The sequence below is a fragment of the Cryptomeria japonica genome, chromosome 3 (assembly GCF_030272615.1).
Source record: "Cryptomeria japonica chromosome 3, Sugi_1.0, whole genome shotgun sequence".
Classification (NCBI taxonomy): domain Eukaryota; kingdom Viridiplantae; phylum Streptophyta; class Pinopsida; order Cupressales; family Cupressaceae; genus Cryptomeria; species Cryptomeria japonica.
The window spans coordinates 312,895,207-312,915,496 of NC_081407.1; the positions used below are offsets into that span (position 1 = coordinate 312,895,207).

A 20,290-nucleotide genomic window follows, 5' to 3' on the forward strand; every position below is an offset into this window, starting at 1 on the left:
CTAGAATTTCGCTCTTGACCCTTCCAAAGGGTCCAGAGCGAAATTCTTGAAGGACACCTATTTTCCCTTGGAGATGGTCAAATCCTTGGTTTTTATGGCATAGATAGGTGTGGAGTAACGTGTCCTTGCCTTTTGAGGTGGTTTGGAGTTGAAAGAATGTAGAAATGTGCTCAGAACTAGAATTTCGCTCCTGACCTTTCCAAAGGTTCCAGAGCGAAATTCCCAAAATCCCTCTTTTCCTTCCATTTTTGTGTCAAGCTAAGTGTGGATCAAGGTAGATTGAGCTTGGAAGGACCCCTAGGTATGCCTTTGAATTGATTGTGGCCACCAATGATCAAGATTTGAGATTAAACTAGAATTTCGCTCTTGACCCTTCCAAAGGGTATAGGTCATGTCCCTGGCCATGATTTTTAGCGAAATTGTCCTTTCTGGCCTTTTTGAGGGTCAAGCAAGTGTTGCATGCATGGGAGAAGGATCCAAATAGAGAGTCAAGGTAGATCAAAGTGAGAAGAATGGAGCTAAGTAAGAGAAATCAACCTAAAAGGAGAATTTCGCTCCTGACCCTTCCTAAGGGTCCAGAGCGAAATTCTTCAAACCACCTATTTCTCCTTGTGTGAAGCCAAAACATTGATTCCTATGGCATGGTTGAAGGTGGAGTGAGGTATTCTTGCCTTGTAAGGTGAATTGAAGTGAAGGAAGTAAAGAAATAAGTCTAAAACTTGAATTTGCAGAGCGAAATTCTCAATTTAACCTAATTTGCTCATGATTAAGGTCAAGGTATGGATTCCTAAGCCTGGGTAGAAAGAAGACTAGTGTATTCTTGCCTTGGGAGTCATTTTGGAGTGGAGAAATGATAGAACTTGAGCCTAATCAGGAGTTTCGCTCTTGACCCTTCCAAAGGGTCCAAAGCAAAATCCTTAAAAACTACATTTTGCTCCAATTTTGCATCAAACTTGGTGTTGGTTGAGATTAAGAAGATCCTTAGACATGCATTTGAACAAATTGTGGTCACAAAATGTGAAGATTTTGTCCTAGTATGCAAATTTCGCTCCTGACCCTTCCAAAGGGTCCAGAGCGAAATTCTCTATAGGTCCTTGGCCTAGGTCCAAAGCGAAATCCTCTTTTTTGGTCTTTTTGGAGGTCAAATCAATGATGTCTTCAGGAGAAAGCGATTCAAAGGTCAAGAGAAGTTCAAGGCAAGGAGATGAGGTCTAAATTGAGCAAAATAGCAAATTTCGCTCTTGACCCTGAGCGAAATTCTTATAGGGCTTGTCCCTAGGAAGGATTCTAAGGCAAATTCTATCTCGATGCCTTCTTGTTAATAATTTAAGATAGGGAATACTATGTTGAACGAATTTATTATGTGTCCTTAATCACCTTTTGGTTTGTTTTGCAGATGAAGGAGGACCAGGCCAAGATAAGGGCGACCTATTCCAGTCCCATCATTATCAAGGACACTTCAAAGGCATGGAGGAGGACTCAAGGTGTTTTGAAGCCTTGGAAAACTACATGTGTTCAAGGAGTTGCCAGCTATCTCCAAAACCTTCACTTTGCCACACAAAGGAAACACAAGATGACAAAGAAAGGCTTTGCAAGCACTTCAAAGCAATATGAATTATCAAAGAAGAAGGAAAGACTTGACAGTAAGGAGGTCTCATCAAGCATAAGGGAGTCAAGGAGGTACGCTTTTCATCAAAGTACTTCAAGGACGAAGGAAGATCAACCAAGGCACAAACGTCAGACAAGGTGGCATCCCAGTCACTGCTCCCCCAGTCGGATTGGTCCACCTCAGCTTTTCCAAATTCAATGTACCTGACTCATCAGGGATGGCACAAACTTCGGTGTACCTACCCTTGCTTCCTATTGGCCCTCACTCCTAGAATGCAATTTTCTCATTGGCTAAGGAAGTTTGTTATAACAAACCCTAATTAGGGTTTATATCCTTTAATCCTAGCCATTGATTCTAAGTCAATCAGAGCCGTCAATTTGTAAAGGGCCAATTTGTAAAGGGTTCTCTATATAAAGCCCTGGCTCTTCATTTGTAAAGGTTAATAGTCAGAGGTTAGTTAATATTTAGGAATTAGCAAAAAGAGATAGAGATAGCATTTTAGAGTAGAGTAGAAAGAGAAGGCAAAGATTGTTGCCAAGATGTTGTTGCAAAAGACATGTAAACTTCATTGAAGGAATGGTGAATTCTATGTGTCGATTCTACAATTTGCATGGTCTCTATACTTCTCAAGTTTAATTTCATGTTACTGGATGAATGGAAAAAATTTGTATGATCAATGGTGAAATTTGTATATCCATACTACTAGCGATTTGTTGATTGCAAACTTGCCTTGTTTAGTCGACTAGAATCATTCAGCTTAAGCTTAACTTCAATTATCGCTTCTTTATTGATATGCATCAACCTGACGGTGTCTATGCTTGTAGCGGTGATCTGAACATCATAAGGCTTTCCTTAGAAGATCGCACTAACCTTGTGGAGATGATCCTAGCATGTCAAAGCAAGACTTAGTTAAAGTTTCATCAAAGGTCATTCATTGCTCCTACATTCTTAGTGCTAGAATTAGATCCTTCTCCAACCCTTATCCTTTTCCCTTTTTAACAAATCAAGGATCAATGAAGACCCACGTTCCAGTGATATCCAAAGCATATCAGATGCTCGGGTCATCGAATGTAAGTCCCCTTATGATTCCAGCAAAATCACATCATACCGCAAGAGCTTATCCACACGTAGAGAACCTACAATCAGAACCTTGGAGCTACTCCGATTGATCCTTCTGCGAGATCTTCAGCATTCGGGGAAGCTTTATTCAAGAGAGGATAAGGTACCTTTAGGTATTTTATTCTGTGTTTGTTCGTGTACAAAAGACACATCAACAGAATTGGCGCTAGGAGGGCGTGATCGCGATAAACACTTGAGCAAATGAAATCCAGATTTTATCAAGTCATATTTTGAGGAGTTATCAAGAACTTCTAACCTCTCTTCACGCTCACAAAATTGAAGCAGAAGAAAGGTGAGCAAACGCTAACTCTTGAATCTAAGGAAGATTAGTGGAAAGCCATCTTCAATGCTCGACAGAAGTGCTACAGAGAAGGAAGGTGATCGCTGAGTCATCAGTTAGACTTGCAAAAAGAAGGAAGCTCTTTGCACGGCTGGAACCAGTTGAGCTTTCAAAGTTGAATCTGAGATATTCAAGATCTCTCTTATTCCAGCAAAATCACGTCATACCGCAAGAGCTTATCCACACGTAGAGAACCTACAATCAGAACCTTGGAGCTACTCCAATTGATCCTTCTGCGAGATCTTCAGCATTCGGGGAAGCTTTATTCAAGAGAGGATAAGGTACCTTTAGGTATTTTATTTTGTGTTTGGTCATGTACAAAAGACACATCAACGGGCACCCAAAGCCCTGGGTGCTAGTGCGGGTTCGACCTGGTCCAGGGTCCGGTCCTGGTGCAGGGTTGGGTTCGCTGCTGCAGACAGAACAGAATTTTTTTTTCACCTATTTGCTGGTTTTTAAATTCCACGAACTAACTTGTCTCCTTTGACTATTCCTATTTGTTCCGTAGGTGGTTATTGGAGTACCTACTTCGATTTTGAGGGCTTCTGTATTTCCATTGCTATATTTTCGTGCTTGGTTAAAAAATTTGTCGCTGTATTTTGTGCTTGGTTAAAAATTATTAGTTTGATCTGGTTCCATTTGATCCACATGGAGACTACTTGGGCTCAGTCGTGAACAAGAGCACTGGTCCCTTTTGGATGCAATAATAGAAAGGCTCCCCAGTAAAAAATCACGAGAATGATGCTGCCAAAAAAAAACCATGGAACCACCAGAGCTTATAATAATATAATATACTATTATTAATTATTATTATCATATAATAATATTATATATTGATATATATTATATAATAATTTTATATATAAATAAACTATATATATATATATATATATATATATAATAATTTTATTTATATATATATATATATATTTTACATTGTTTTTGTACTAACGAACCCATACCCTTTTTCAAAATTTGTCGTACCGGCATACCGGTTCTTCGAACCCAAACCGGCAACTTAGTCTAGAAAAACTAATTGAAGCCAGTAGTGCATAATGGGGTATTAGTAAGGAGATCAAACGTATAGAGGAAGAAGAAAGAGAGAATTGTAATGAGCAATTCAATTGAGATCAAGCAAAGGAGCAAGAGTGGTGTAATCCAAGTGAAAATTCAGAAAAAGCTAGCAGAATTATGCAATTTAATAATGAAATAAGCCGAGAGAGAGAGAGAGAGAGAGAGAGAGAGAGAGAGAGAGAGAGAGAGAGAGAGAGAGAGAGAGCATGTTAAAAAATAGGAAGCTATGGCAGGTATAGCAAAGGGATCCAAACCTCTACTCAAAGAAGCACTTAGCAAGGGCTTAAAACACAAGCCTACATGGAATATTTAGAGAATAGAAGCAACTTAGATTTTAATATTTTATGTACAAAGGAATTGCACACATTCATTTAGAAAGGTACGCATTTATGGTAAAAAACTAGCAAAATCTGAAGGCAACTCTGTAAATGGTATGCATTGCGAAAAATCAAAAAACTTGCATGTATGTTTAGTATAAACTGATTTTTAGTATTTCCAAGAGAGAAGATAGTTTTTTCTCTTGTAATTGTGAGACTCTCTCTCTTTCTTGATTATGTATTAATATTATTTTAACCTTGGATTAATATGTATTAATGTTATGCGAAAAATATGGTCACTGAAAACAAAAGTGTAGACACAAAAAATTGTCCTAACATCATTCCGTAGTAATGTTTCATTGTCATCATTTGATTAATAATGATAAGATTTAATTAGTCTAACTTGCTACTGCTTAATTATTTAATTAATCCAACAGTGGATTCACAGATGCCATACCCAAAACTTTATTATAAGAACCATGTAAACCCAATTTCACCATTATAGCAGATTAATCAGATTGGTCCTCTCCCTTAAGAAAAAGAGTTGAATGTATGTCAGAAGCAAAAAATCTAAATAGATCAGCAATAGCCTATGCTTTTCAAGAATAACATAACCATGGTATCTGCAAACACCCCACAGATAAAAAGGTTAAAGCAACCTCACATTTAGTTCTTCCATTACTCTAACAGAACATCACTTGAACAGGGGGGCAAGCCCTGATTCATGAACAGAACCCAGTATTGACCAGTTCAACTTTGGCCAGGGTTCCTGCAGAACCACGTAATGTAGCTGATAACAAAAGAAAAATGTAGAAAATATTATAGAAAGATGGAAGCTTTGGTGGATGATGTGCTGGCATGCATCTGTTTTAAATGCAGATTTTTATTTCTTTGAGCCCAGAAAATAACTGATGACAGGCTCAATGTTGGTGGACCTCTAGGTGTCAAAAGTTTTACAGCTGACTAAACATGCACGAGGAACATGAGGTATTGACTAGTAATTTTTCAGAAGACATTGTCACTGTTATGATTTTCTCAAGTTCAATTTACCTTCTGTTCAATATGTAACATAGCAATACGCTGTCACACATGCCACTAGTTTTCCACACACATGCCACTAGTTTTCCAGTCAAACTGACTGCTTTGATTACATCTCCTGATATTAACATAATATTTCTGCTTAGCAAGATTCATAAGTTATATAAGCTCTTTTATACATTTGAATCACCAGGTTCTTCCTTCATCATCCTGCTTGCTCTGAGTTAAACTGGTAATTCACTGTATACACTAGTTAGGAATCATAGTGTATTGCAAACAGCAATTGAACATAAACAAGACAAAATTGACAATCACTGAATAGCTGGAAAGTTTCGATTTTTATTTTCACTGAGAGCTTATAAGAAATGGACACACTCTGTAGGAGAGGTGTATGTTTTCTAATCTGATTGCATGCTTTGAATCCAGCCATTCTATTGAATTAAATATAGAAAACTGATAAAATACTAAAAACAATAAATTAGGCTTCACGGTGAGAAGCGATTAGTTGCCACACTTAATAGCAACCCATGTATTTCTTGGAAATTAAAATTAACAGGCTATATAAGGGCAAACTCACTAAGAATCTGAAAAAATGTGTTGGAGTTATTTAATTTTGCTATTTCTTGGGGTTAAAACTACTAACCCATTACTTGAATATCTAATTTTGCATATGAGTTGGAAAGTTTAGGTAATGAGCTAATTAGTAAATCTCAGATGGACCATAGCATAAACAGGTATCAAATGTCCAAAACCAAATTCTATTCTGAGGGGCCTCAAAAAACGCCAAATACAAAGAAGTAGAAAAAGAAACTAAATGGATTTTCAGAAATCTTCATGAATCAGTACAAGTTTCACTTGGATGACCTATTTTCTGAATCACCTACCCTTTTGACATGCACTTTCTCCTTTCTTGTTTATGATTTCCATCTAAGTTATAATAATTTCCTTGTAATGCAAAACCCATTACATATAAACTTCTATCATCTTTTGACATGTACTCACTCTTTTGACATTACATATAATCAGTACAAGTTTCACTTGGATGACCTATTTTCTGAATCACCTACCCTTTTGACATGCACTTTCTCCTTCCTTGTTTATTATTTCTATCTGAGTTGAAATAATTTCCTTGTAATGCAAAACCCATTACATATAAACTTCTATCATCTTTTGACAATATATTGATGAAAAGCCATGAATTTATCATAGATTTGTAATTTTAGGTTTTCCCTAGCACTGGGGCACTTATTTGCATTTAAGACTCACTAAATGTCCCAAGTGACTAATATTGCCACCACACATATTAATAATTAAGGCTTAATTGAATTGCAAACAGAACAAATCATTTATAAAACATAAGTCAATTGACTGAAATGATTTGTGCAGTGAAGACACGCATACAGAGCTTATAAAGATTATCCAGGTGATCCAGAAAAAAAGTAGCGCCGGAGTTGAAAAGCTGTTCACTAAAAATAAATTGCAATAGCCAGTGGCAAAAAAATGACAATGGATTATTTTATTCAATATATGCATGTGTATAAGAATAAAAAAATATAAGGATCCCTGACTTAACAAACTTTTACTCTATCAGTAGACACTAGACAAGATAACAAAGATCCTTAATTGGGAAAACATAGGCAGAAGCATGGTTTCATACCATGCTTTAAGTTTGTAAATGCCCACGATGCTTAAATAACATGTGCATAGACTTTACAGTAATGGTTAAAAAATTTGATTTTAATTCTATTTGCTCATTTTTAGAAATAAGTTTGAATTTGTGGTGAACAAAGGAGTAAGATTCAATGCCGATTGACAGCAAACCATCTCTTCTCAACTTTGAGTAGAAAACTTAGTGAATTTCTTTAGCCAAAAATTTCCTCTATTGACAGAATATGGTTATTATTATAGATAAAGATAAAATTCGAGTATAATGAAAATCAGTCTACCTAAAAATTCATGTAATATGAATGGTGTTAAATCAGAATAGCTAATTTGACTTCAGAAAATCTTTGGATAATTCACATACTTGAGCTGTACTTATTGGCACAGCACCAGGGTGGTCAGCAAAAAATTGTTTGTCATCCCGAAGATCTGCAGGTCCAGGAATAAAACTGTAAGTGAAGCACACAGAGTAAATGAAAGAACGGAATTATGATGCTTTCACTCTAAGCTCAACTTGCAACAAGCACATGCTATTAACTGGTTCACAAGAAAGAGCAAGCCAAAGCACACATAAATCAGAAAATTATATGAAAAATGTCCATGTCATACAGATTGAAGAGAAATATTCATCTAATGCCCCAATTGAGAAATCCTTTAAATACAAATTTGAATTATAACCATTTCACTAAAATGTTTGTGAAGCCAAAACAACAGACAAAATTGAGTGGTAAAGATGCAGCATTATCACATCGGGCACCCATTTTCAAATTCCCCCCAGGAACTGCTGCATGTGCTCCAAGGATGAGCAAGCTTCAATATGTAAATGCAGATGCAGTGAAGTACACAAATTCTATGCCCAGGGAGATATCCCCCTGGGAGCTTCTGAGTGTGCTCGAACTATGAGCATGCTTCAACATGTCAACCCAGATGTATTAAGGGTTTGGAGTACTTGTTTTCATTACCAGTAAATGTTCTTTTCCTTTGTTTCCAAATATCAGAAAATTACAAATATCATATATTTCCAGCTATTCTAGTTCAGGGACATTACAGAACAAATGGCAGTTTAGGACGAAGTATTGGAAAATGCCAGAAAACTAGTCCGGCACCTTGTCAAGGGGCACAACTCCGTAACTGTTGATCAGACTTTAATTTGGTTTGATGTGTTAGTCATGCTACCGAAGTGATTGCTTTTACCTGGAAAAACTTAAACCCCTAAAACCATACTGAAGGGCTCCCAAACCATGAAACATGAAAATGTATAAATTGAAATTCCTAATTTCTATATTTTGTGACCTGTGACTTTCATGTCATGACAAATCCCCTCAGCTACTTGGGAAGTACATGTCCAATCACATTTTAAATTCCAAAGTGGATCTCTTCATTTTCTATTATTAAATCGTTCATTACTTGCTAAAAATTATTCAAACAGGAAATATTATCATCTGAATGTAATAATCAGCAAGTTCAAGCTTCACGTATCTTCCTGGAGATCACTTATCTTCTTGTGCATCACCCTTGGCTTAGATATAGCTTTGTTTACATAATAGTATCATATGTATTTATTGTGTTTGTTTCATTATTTTTGGTTCATTGATTTTATAACACATCAAGTTTCCACAGTTAAGAGTTTTGTGTGCCAGATTTCCAATAAAATTCAGATCGATGGTATCAAGGCAATTTGTTATGTTTGTGTATGTCCCATTGAATGAGATTAAACTACAGGAAGCAGGATTTCCAGCGAAAGATGGCAAAATCATTTCAAATTGTTGCTCAAGCAAATGCAGAAGATGACAGAACACTTCTCCAATATTGTTTCAAAGACTACACCTACAACATCCTCCTCTTCATCGAGAAAACCCTTTTAGGATCCAATACGCTTTAATGTAAAAGTGAACTTTGCTATTCCTCATTTTGAAGGCCAAAATTGATTCAAAGATAACATTTGCCATCTTAAAAGCCATATCCCATATCAAAAAAATGGTAGAAATTGAATTGTTTTTAAAATAACAAAGAAGATAATGAAGACAAATTAAGACTAGACCAAAAGGATGCTGCCGTCAAAATTGAGCAAAATCTGTACATGCCATTAAAGAGGTATGCTCCATGGAGAATTATAATGGCTGCCATAAAACATTGCATCAATTGAAACAGGGTAGAAACTTGAGAGAGAAAAATTCAACAAACATCATGCCTAGGACACAAAATCTCAGATACATGACAGTCAATAACACAAAAATTTGAAATATTGCAGTGACTTGCAGTTTTACATCCAAGAAGATACTGAGTTTGTTGACATTGTGACATTAGGTGAATCTTAACACTATGTAGTCAAGATAAAAAATAGAAAGAAAGAAAGAAATTAAATTAATGTTTCCAGGAGACCAAAGGTAAGTCCACAGGACTAGAGGGTACAATGGTTAACCAAAAAAAGTCTAGAAAGAGAGAATTAAGTAACTAATATAAAATAAAGCAATGTGCCAATAACAAATAGCAATAAAGAGTGAACAAGGGCCCCAAAGACAGACCTAATCCAGAAGATAGTTCAAAATAAAAATTGGAACAATTCCAAACAATGGCAGGCCACCTTCTTGGTATGCAATTCTTACACCACAAATCAGAATTTTAAACTGTTCAATGCGTTGAAAAGCTTGACTTATGCTCTGGAAATCTCGACCCATCAAAAATGGCTTTCTTTAGTATACATTTTAGCTAGAAAAGTTTGACCCACAGTAAAACACTCTGAAGGACTCCAAATTTACAAAATAAAGAAGTACAGAATAATACCAAAGTTTTTGATGGACCAAAGTTTTATCATTTTACAAGTTCATGTCACAACAATTCCATCACAACTTCTTTAGGAAAGAGTAGTGACAATACTTTTAAGATTGCAAGACGAACTCTTCATTTTCTATTTAATGACAATTCATTTCCTACTAAAAATAGCTATAAAGTAATCACTACTGAATGCAATAATTGGTAAGTTGTAGCTTCACGTCTCTTATCAAAGATCACTACAGATAATTTACTACATAATTAAACAAAACCAATCAACATTGCATCAAGGTAAAACAATAGGAGCATCAAAATACATCGAGGTAAAACAATAGGAGCATCGAAATTCCCAGCAAGCCAAACAAAAGAAGAAAAAACCAAGACACCAGATTTACCAGTTGCACTGCAACTTAAGGCAGTGAAGTTGTGACTGTTAGACCTGTAAGTTACCAGTCCTGTTGGTATTGGTTCGGGTTCGCTGGTTTGGATCGTGGGTTTGGGCAAAAAAAAATTTGGAGTTTGGATTTGTTTTGGGTTCATCCATACAGAAACATATAAAAATTACATATAGAATACTTTTCTTTGATAAATTTAAATATAAAAATATATCTAACATCCATTTCTATAAATATAAATAAAAAATAATAATTTTAATAATATGATTGTGTGTATATATGAAACTTAAAAATAATATATAAATCTAATATATATTAATATTAATATAGCTATCACTTATATTATTATTCAATATTCCTATCCTAACTTGTTTCATTAAAATTATCAGTAATTACACCTTGTTCACTTGCTAGTAATGTATATTATAATATATAAATTATATGATATAATATTGAATATTAATAATATAATAATATTATTCTGATAATTTTTTAAAATAAGCGATGTGCAAAGGGAGCCCTGGAAGGTGCGATGGTGACAGAGCCAGTCTTCTGGCTACAAGTGCAGGCAGTTTGGAGCAGATTTTTGATGCCAAGACTCAGGACAAACGCCAATGCGCAAAGAGTAAGAAACTCACAGGGCTACACAGGTTGCTGTTTGTGCCATGAATGGTGAAGTGCAGATATGTTATTTGTGATTCAAGACCTGTTGTCCTCTCCTCCTCTCCATCTCACATTTGATCATCTGGGCTCAGTTGAGGGTAAGCCGCTTAGGAATGGTGAGGAGCCTTCTAGTTTGGACCCAATAACCTTAGGGCATGCAAAAACAGGGCTAACCCCTTTCATGACTGTAGTGCTTTTTGCCTGGAGTACATTCGTTGGGAAAACACTAGCCCTACTCATCAGCCTTCGCAGGATCCGCCTCTCTCCCATTTTGGAGCTTGTCCATCCAAATGGTGAATCCTTCTTTTCTGTTAGAGATTCAGAGGTGTGATTTTCTTTAAGAAATCAAACGATTTCTTCCTTTCTGAAGACTGTATTTATGCAATTACTGCTGATATTGGTGAGTGTTCATTGATTTTGGGATTCATGCTGAGGCGCCCGTCCTTTGATTTGGTGCTTAAATGGACCAAATCGACCTGGAGCAATTTGTCTACTCAAGTGATTAAATCATTGAATTTTGGGTTTTTTCAAAATATTTTATTTCTATTTCTTTGTTTATATATATATATATATTTGTCATCTTCTGTTTTTTCTTCTTTTTATTTCTTGTTGTGATGTTGCAAGTGTGTTTATTTCTTTTTCATATTTTATTGTACTTTTTCTTTCCTGTCTTGTCTTCCTTCATTCCTTGTTCTTTGTGCTTCCTCCCTACCTCTTTTTAGCTCCCTTGGTCTGCTACTTTCTCATTTTTTCATGCTCTCTAACTATTTTCATCCTGATGATGGATCAAAGAGTGTGATCCAAAACGTTGATGCAAAAAAATCACACACAATCGAATCCGGAAACAGCTGACTATCATTTGACTCTGTTGCTGATTGCAGTTTCGTGGTTCAGGAATGGTCCTTGGTTTTTTGGTGAATCGGGCCTCTTCATCACACCTTGGTTTTTTGGTCAATCAGGCCTCTTCATCACTCCTTGGACCCCTTTCTTTGACCCAACTACTGCCAAGATTTTGAATGTTCCTATCTGAATAAGGCTTTACAATCTGCCCTTGATCATGAGGAATGAGGATTCCATCGGCAACATCATCAATCAAGTGGACTACTTTGTTAAGCTAGATATAGAAGAGATGGTTTCTGAGCATAGGCACATCAGGGTTTGTACTTTGGTTGACATATCAAAACCCTTTTCTTATTGTCTTCAGATTCACTCTTCTTTTGGTTCCTGGGCCCAATTTTTAAATATGAAGGGCTTCCTTTTAAATGTTTTCAATGAAATAATCTGGGTCACAAAATTGAGGCTCTCACCCTTTAGCGGTTGTCTGCTTCTAGGCTGGTTAAACTTAAAAAGTGGGTGAAAAAGCCTGGAACTCTGGATGCTGATTTCATTTGGAGAAATCATCGCAAGTTTATGGAGCCCCTTTCTGTCCCAGGGTCTGATCCTGTCTAGCCTTAGTTTCAAAGCAGGTACTCTCCACAACATTCTATTGGACCAACTGCATGGTTGAAAAACTCGGACTTGGCAATGACTCGGCTGGCTCAAAATTTTCAAAAACTCGGGACTCGCCAAAAAACTCAGGAGAAAATCGGCAAAACTCGGCATTTTTATTGAACATTTGAAAATATATAATTTCTTAAAATATTATTAAAATACACACATATATACCGAATTTGTATATTCTTAAAGGAGAAGCAACGGTGGTGATAAGAAAAGAGTAAAAATAAGAAAAATGCAGTTGTGTAGTCTATGCCAAATGCAAAAGTAAGAGAAAGTTTCATTGTTCACGCATACAATACAATCGATAGCATACAATACAATCGACAGGTTCCATACAATACAATCCACCAAGGGAAGTTTCCATTTGCCAAATCGACTACATACAATACAATCGACAGCATACAAATTAGTTAATGCACATTGCTAATAGCATTACAAATAATATGACTTCGATTCCTGCCCTAATCGTGTCATGCTGTTTCCCGCAACGTCCACTTCTTCCTATTAATCGCGTCTTCATTTTTCCTTCATCATAGCCAGAAACCCATAAAAATGTCTTGTGGTTTTAGGTTATGGCTACTTAACTTTCTTTTTGGATATTTCTGCCAAGTTTTTCGCAGTTTTGATGCAATTTTTGCGATTTTTGTGGGTTTTTCTCGCCGCGAGTCAAGTTAAAACTCGTCGACGAGTATTTAGGCGAGTAACTCGCGGCCAGAAATGGCTCACGAGTCCGTGGAAAAATCGCAGAGTTTTTCAACTTTGGGACCAAGACCATAGGAAAAGATAATAGCAAGCAAATATCAAGTATATTATGATCCGGAAGTGAAAGTGCAATCTTAGTTTCAAAGCAGGTGTTCTCCATAACATACTATTGGACTTGCTGCTTCTGTTACACCATGAACCCGGACATGGATTGCCAAGCCCTTGTGGAGCAAAAAAACAAATTGTTGGCTTGTTACTAGCCCAAAGAAAACATTGAACACAGAAAAGGGAATAATTTGTAAGGCCTTAGAAAAATAATTCTGAATAGTTGGTACAAAGGCATCATAAAAGAATATTTGGTTGTGAGTTTCCCCAAGGCACTATACAAGGACCCAAAACAATCCCAAACAAGTGGGGCAAGGAATATTGTGCAAACTGCAAACCAATTCAGGAATATTGACACCAGAAGGTGGTGAAAATGGATACTTTCTGATTTTGGGATGATGATCAGTAAAAACCACAAAACACTTAAGGACCCTTAAGTCATCTAACAAAGGAGAGGAGCTCAGTTTCATGCCAAAAGTTGAGTTTCATAAGTTCACCAACATCCTTAGTTTCACATGACTAAAATTCTACGAAACCCGGGGCCACGTCCCCTACCTGAAAACCCCCGTCCCAGTCCCGGGGACGTTTCAGAGACTTGGGGATGGCCAGGGGACGTCCCCGAAACGGGGGGACGGCTTCCCTAGCTGTGGGGGACGTCCATACGTCCCGGGGACGGCTGGGGACGGATTGGGGACGTCCCAGCCGTCCCGGGGACGGCTAGAAGTCCCCCACATCTAGGGCTAGGAAAAAATATTAAAATAAAAAAGGTCGTATTTTCATTTTTTTTTAATGATGTTTTTTGCGTAATTGAGGGAGTGAAATATCTCATGAAGGGTTTTTTGCCAATAGAAAAATAACACCCGACGCCTAAATAAAATAATAAAAGTATTTTTGGCCTCGCGGGGCGCTGCCCCTCAACCCCGCCCTGTATCGTGACAGGGAACCTGTTGTGACCATTTCACACAACGCCCCATTTAAATGGGGACCCCCTCTTTTTGCTCGTTTTTGCTCGCCTTTCGCTTTGCTTTTTTTAGGGTTTTTGTTTAGTTTGTCAATTGTCTGGAATAGGGTCAAGCCTTAGGGTTTCTGTTACTGTGTTTTCAGGCCAGAGTCCAGTCCAATTTTGAATTTTTGGGCTTCCTCTCGTGGAATGCAATTTTGAATAAAGTAAATTCGCCAGAGGCTGAGTAAGCTGGTCTAGTTTCAATTGGAATTTTGAATGCAGAGTCCAAATTTGTCTAAGTGTGAATGATGAGATTTTGATTTTTTGTCCGATTGAGTAATTTTGACCAAATTTTGAAAATTTTGATAATTGATCCCGGGCATTGGAAATGACTTGTTTTTGCCTTGTGAAGTGATTAAACTCCCAAAATCTTGATATTTTGGCCTGTAGGAGCAAAATCGCTCCTGTCCCTCAGTGGAGGACCGGAGCTTGTTTTTCAAAATCTTACTATCTCTACAGGATCAAGATGAATTTCGAATTGGAAGTGATAGAGGGAGGCATGTTCTTTCCGTTGAATATAATTTGAAGAATTTCACAGGCATGGAAATATGCCAGGAGCAAAAATCGCTCCTGTCCCTCAGTGGAGGACCGGAGCTCGAAATCAAACATTGCCTTGTCCTTGCAGGATTTGAACAATTTGACGATTTGAGGAGATCAAAGGAGATATGTTTCATCAGTTGAATATAATTTGGAAGTGCCTTCCTGAAGAAGATTGGACCTAGAAGCTAATTCGATCCTGTCCCTCAGCCAGGGACCAGAGCGAATTTCCTTATAAGGTATGTTTTGGGCAAAGATCAAGCAAGTTTTGAGTTTGAGGCAAACAAAGAAAGTGTAATGAACCTATTGAAGACAAATTGAAGATTGCAAGATACCAAAGTAAGGCCCATATTGGCCTAGGCGCTCCTGTCCCTTAGTAAGGGACCAGAGCGATTTTTGCCTTAGGTCAATTTTTCACTAAGTTAGAACGAATTTCATGCCAAGAATAGGTGAAAGGATCCACATCGAGTCCATTGAAGATAATTTTGGAAGTTAGCAAAATGTGATTGAGCCTAAAACATCAAATTCGCTCATGTCCCTCAGCCAGGGACTAGGGCCAAATGGTATTTGTCTTGCCTTCCTCCCAAGTTTAAACCACTCTAAGTCAGGATACAAGCTGGCAAGGACATTTTGAGGTGTATCGACGAAGAACAAAGTTGCAAGGACCACCAAAGATGAAGGATTTACACTAAAATACCCAAATTCGCTCCTGTCCCTCTCCAAGGGACCAGAGCGAAATGTTCAAATGTGTCCAAATTTATGTTAATTAATCACATTTCAAGTGTTTGAAAGGAAGTGAAGAACATCATTTTGCGCCTTGAAGACAATTGCAAGTCAATATGATGAAGATTTTGCACTAAATGCCCTAGTTCGCTCCTGTCCCTCAGTCAGGGACCAGAGCGAAATTTCTATGGAGGCTTAAGTTTTGGATGTTGGTCACGTTTCGAGTGCTCAATAAGGATCAAAGGACCTCATTCTACGTTGTGAAGGTGATTGCAAATTGATGGAAACAAAGATGAGCCCAGAATACTAAAGTTCGCTCCTGTCCTTCAGGCAAGGACCAGGGCGATTTTCACAAAAACACTCATTTTCCTTCGAAGATCACGTCAAAGCAAGATTATACAAGGTTGAAAATATCATTTGGAAGATGATGAACGAGAAGTTAAGGTTAAGAAATGACGAGTTTTGGCTAGAACACAGAGTTCGCTCCTGTCCCTCACCAAGGGACCAGGGCGAAAACCATTCAAACATCAAAATGCCTCGTAAAAGCCAAGAAAAGCAAGCATGGAGTGAAGGGATAACGTCATTGCTTGCCACATGATGAAGATTGGTGATTGAAGAAACAAAGGTCAAGGAGAAAATACAAGGTTCGCTCCTGTCCCTCACCAAGGGACCAGGGCGATATCAACCCTAGAAGGCATTCATCCACAAAATCAAGTCGATCAAGCTCGAGATTCCTAGTAAACATGCCAGTTTCAACGTAAAGATGGAGATTTTGAACGTAAAAGGTAAAAAAATCAAGGCTAAAATGCAAGTTCGCTCCTGTCCCTCAGTCAGGGACCAGAGCGATATGGTTTGTATCTTTCCACCTCTCCAAGTTTTGGCGCTAAAACATTTTGAATTTTATTAAATGCTAAAAATCGATAAATTTAATTAAAGATAGCATTTAAAAATAGCGCAAAGCATTTATTAATTAATTTTTGCCTTTTAAAAAAATCGAATTTATTAATTAAAAACAAAGGCATTTAATTAATTAATTATTAATTTAAATAATAATTAATTTTGGAGCGCTTGAATCTCTTGTTTTTGCAAAAGTCGGCCTTTAAATTTATTTTAAATTTGTTTTTAATTACCAAGTCGGCCTAGAGTTAATGAAGAGGGTGAGCGCCTATAAAGGGGAGTGGTTTATTTTATTTTCAAACCATCATTCAACATCCTTCACATGCGATTTGGAGAAGACAAAGGAGTGTGCGAATTTAGCAAAGGAAGTGGTGCGAACATCATCCAAAGGAGTGCGAGTTTGATTAAAGTTGAGCGAACTTGTCAAAGATCACGTTAAAGACCCCCCCCCAAAGGTGGCGAATTGTTAGGTGGACGTTCGTTTGAAGAAGGATCACGTAGAAAAGCTTCAAGCATTAATTTTGCCTAGGCGATTCTCTTTATTTTGCATTTTAGAGTTAAGCTCTTAAGTGAGGTATGGCGTATTCTTCTTGTTTTATTTTATTTTTTTTGATCGTCATAGCTTGAAATTTTGAATTTTGAATCTCAGTAGCTCAATCGTCATTTAGGAAATGATAACTCAAGGACTTATCATGAAGTTTCCTAAAATTAATCTAATCTATGTTATACATTGCAAAATCTAGTTCTTATTATGAAATGTTGTGTAGGTATGGTGACCCCGAAGGCGGGAGCATCCACCAGTCGTCCAACTCTCATGAAGGAAGATCAAAAGACCGAAGAAGTGGAGACCAAGATCGTGTCTAAATGGAGCAACATTGGAGATACCAACTTGGGCAACCTCAGTACGAAGAAGTTTCGAGAGGTCCCTTACATTGGCAAGCCATCACCTGTCGCCCGGAGGATAATTGAAAGTGGCATCATTAAGGCGGCCGGCTTCCCTCCAGCAGTACAGTGCCATGAGTTGATGATCGAGTGTGCTCGTCATTATGATCCTCAATCCAGAACGATGGTGTCCAAGGAAGGAAACACTTTAGCTTATCTTTCAGAGGAAGCTATAAGTGAGGCTTTCCACCTTCCAGAGCACAGGGATATGGTTTACAAGAGCATAGAAGGAGCCAGGTCCATGTACGAAGATGATCCAGATGCTTGCCTAAGCATCATCAACAAGAACTGGTTACTCAAGAGTCGTCCTCGCCTGAGCAAGATCCCGAACACACCACACAGGATTGATTTCCAGGAGGAGTACAGAGATTTGATTACAATGCTCAACCGAGTCACAGGTGCACCTCAAGCTTTTTACTTTGAAAAGTGGATGTTCTACTTTATCCAGGTGATAGTTCAGGGAAAAGGAACAATACATTGGGCTAGAATGATTAGCCATTGCTTGGACGTACAGTTGAGGAGACTCAAGGCTACCAAGTCCTTCCACATGAGTTCATACGTCATCTATGCCTTGATTAGGAGCTTCGAGTACGCAGGACTACCTCACAGAGGGGTGATTGGAAGAGGACCCGGCGAGGTCAGAGTTTGTGATTCCTATGTTCACTTGCATCATCCGCTAGGAAGCAACTACAAGTTAGTTAATGATACCTTCACAATGAACATCACGAGGACGTTGCAAGGCGGGATTCACAACAGATTATCTCAGGATGCTCAAGAGCTAGTAAAGAGGTACGGTGCTTGGTTTATCCAATTTCCGAAGTTTACTTATATCAGAGTTCATGGATGTCCTTCACCTCCATACATGTTGCCGAGATATCCGACAGACAGAATAGTGTTACTTGAGGTAACAAGACAGTTGGCAGCTTATGCGAAGGCGTTCAGACACAGGCATGGGAATGGAGTTCCGGTACCTATCATATTGGGCAATTCAGTTGAGGTATGTCCTAATGCTTTAGCCATGGATGACGCAGAGAAGGAGTTAGCTTTGTATTCTTTTTCCTTCTTTGCCTTGAGAGAAAGCTTTGATCCACATGGATATATAGAGGAGACAGTCGGTAGGAAGTTTAAGCATGAGTTTCAGATAGAAGATTTTATGATGAATCTCCTAGACGATCTTGAAGTGAAAAGAAAGATGCATTCTAGATTGCCTTTGGATTTCATCAGGAAGTGCAAGATTTACAGAGTGGCCAACCAAGCTCAGGACAGTGGCAGACATCTCCAGTCATCCTATGATCGAGAAAGCAAATCAGTAAGGTTAGATTGGAATGAGCCCGAGGTCGTGGATCTAGATGCTTTGATGGCTCCAGTCTTGTCTTGTACTCGCAGATGGGTTGATGTGCAGCATCAGAAGTTGAGAGAGCAAGGCATAGCTATGACTTTCACTTTGGAAGAGAAACCAGCCGAAGGTGGAGCTAGTGTAAGCGAAGGTAATCCTAATCCCAGAAATGCAAGCGAAGGCAACCTTCGAAGTGCAAGTGAAGGCAATCTCCATCCTAGGGGCTCAAAGAGAAAAGAGAGACCCGAGAAGAATGAGTCTTCCAACAAGAAACAAGGGGCCAACCGAGATCGCTCATCCGGCACATCTTCTCGACAAGAGAAGAGGACACTTGAAGTAGAAGAGTCTATGGAGTCAATGGTACAGAATGATAAAGAAGGACAGGCATCTCAAGGGTCACCAGGTGGATCTCTCCAAGATTATGAGTTGCATGAAGACAAGAACAATGACGAGGTAACATCTCCTCCTAGAGAAGAAGAAGCATTACATAAGGAGATACAGGTTAAAGAGACCAGATCGGCCATCCCGGATTGGTTGAAGGAAAGATTAACGAAGGTGATTGTGATCGAGGACGAAGACAATGTGATTGATTTAGAGAGCCTTGTTGGACATTCCCAGGAAGTGACAGAGAAGAGGAAGGCTACCAAGATGTCCAAGATGATTAGAGATGAGACTGGATCCAGAAAGTTACAGATAGCTACACCGGTAGTAGACAAGTATGAAGGTGAGATCCTAGCAGAGGAATATGATATGGAGACATTTGAGCTAGGTCCATCCACAACCGAGCAGACACTAGATGATGCCACCGATTCGTTTGAGGCGTTGAAAGATAAGCTTAGGGAAGAAATGGAGAAAAATAGAAAGCTTGAGAGAGAAGTTGGTGCATGGAGAACATATTTCAGCCATCTCAATCAGCCTTTAGGACGTCAGGATCCAGCAAGATCACCCATACAGGCACTTCCCCTTCAATCAATTGGTGAGGCAGAGAGATTCAGGAGTATGGTCCAGCGTATGAGTACTTGGATGGATAAATCTCATACAGTCGCCATGGAATTTGCAACAAGAATGATGCAGACCATTCACCGAGCTATTCAGGTTCTTGAGATTATCCACAACTTGATGATAACAGTGGCCGCTTTTGCTCATACCAAAGATGTTATCATCCCTGTCTTGCGAGTAATCAGACAAACATCAAGGAAGGTCTTAGCACAGGAAAAGATCATGGATGGAGGACCTCACAGTTTACTTCAGTGGTCAACCTTACTCCAGATGAAGGAAGTTCTCTTCGAGGACATCAGTATTAGATGTAGCCATGTTGAAGAGGTGATCAACCCGATCCAGGACAGAGTATTTGAGGTACTTCGTACCATTCTTGGTAGGAGGATCGAAGTCGAGACAGATGTGGATTTGCAGGAATTAGAGGATAGAATCAAGGTCATCTTTTGCAAAGACGCTAATATCACAGATGAGCAACAGGATCAGATGTTTGCTACCATGCTCTTGATTGAAAAGACTAAGGAACTTGAACCTGGATGGGACGCTGCTCTTCTCGAGGCATT

General features: G+C 38.3%; 1 protein-coding gene across 1 annotated transcript in view; it reads right to left on the reverse strand.

The window, feature by feature from the left end:
• Window positions 1-20,290, reverse strand: part of LOC131047956 (rac-like GTP-binding protein ARAC3) — a 51,746-nt gene that overhangs the window by 20,743 nt on the left and 10,713 nt on the right. Inside the window, exon 5 of the mRNA XM_057981769.2 lies at window positions 7,524-7,588. Coding sequence (XP_057837752.1) covers window positions 7,524-7,588 — 65 coding nt within the window. The remainder of the gene's footprint in view (window positions 1-7,523; window positions 7,589-20,290) is intronic.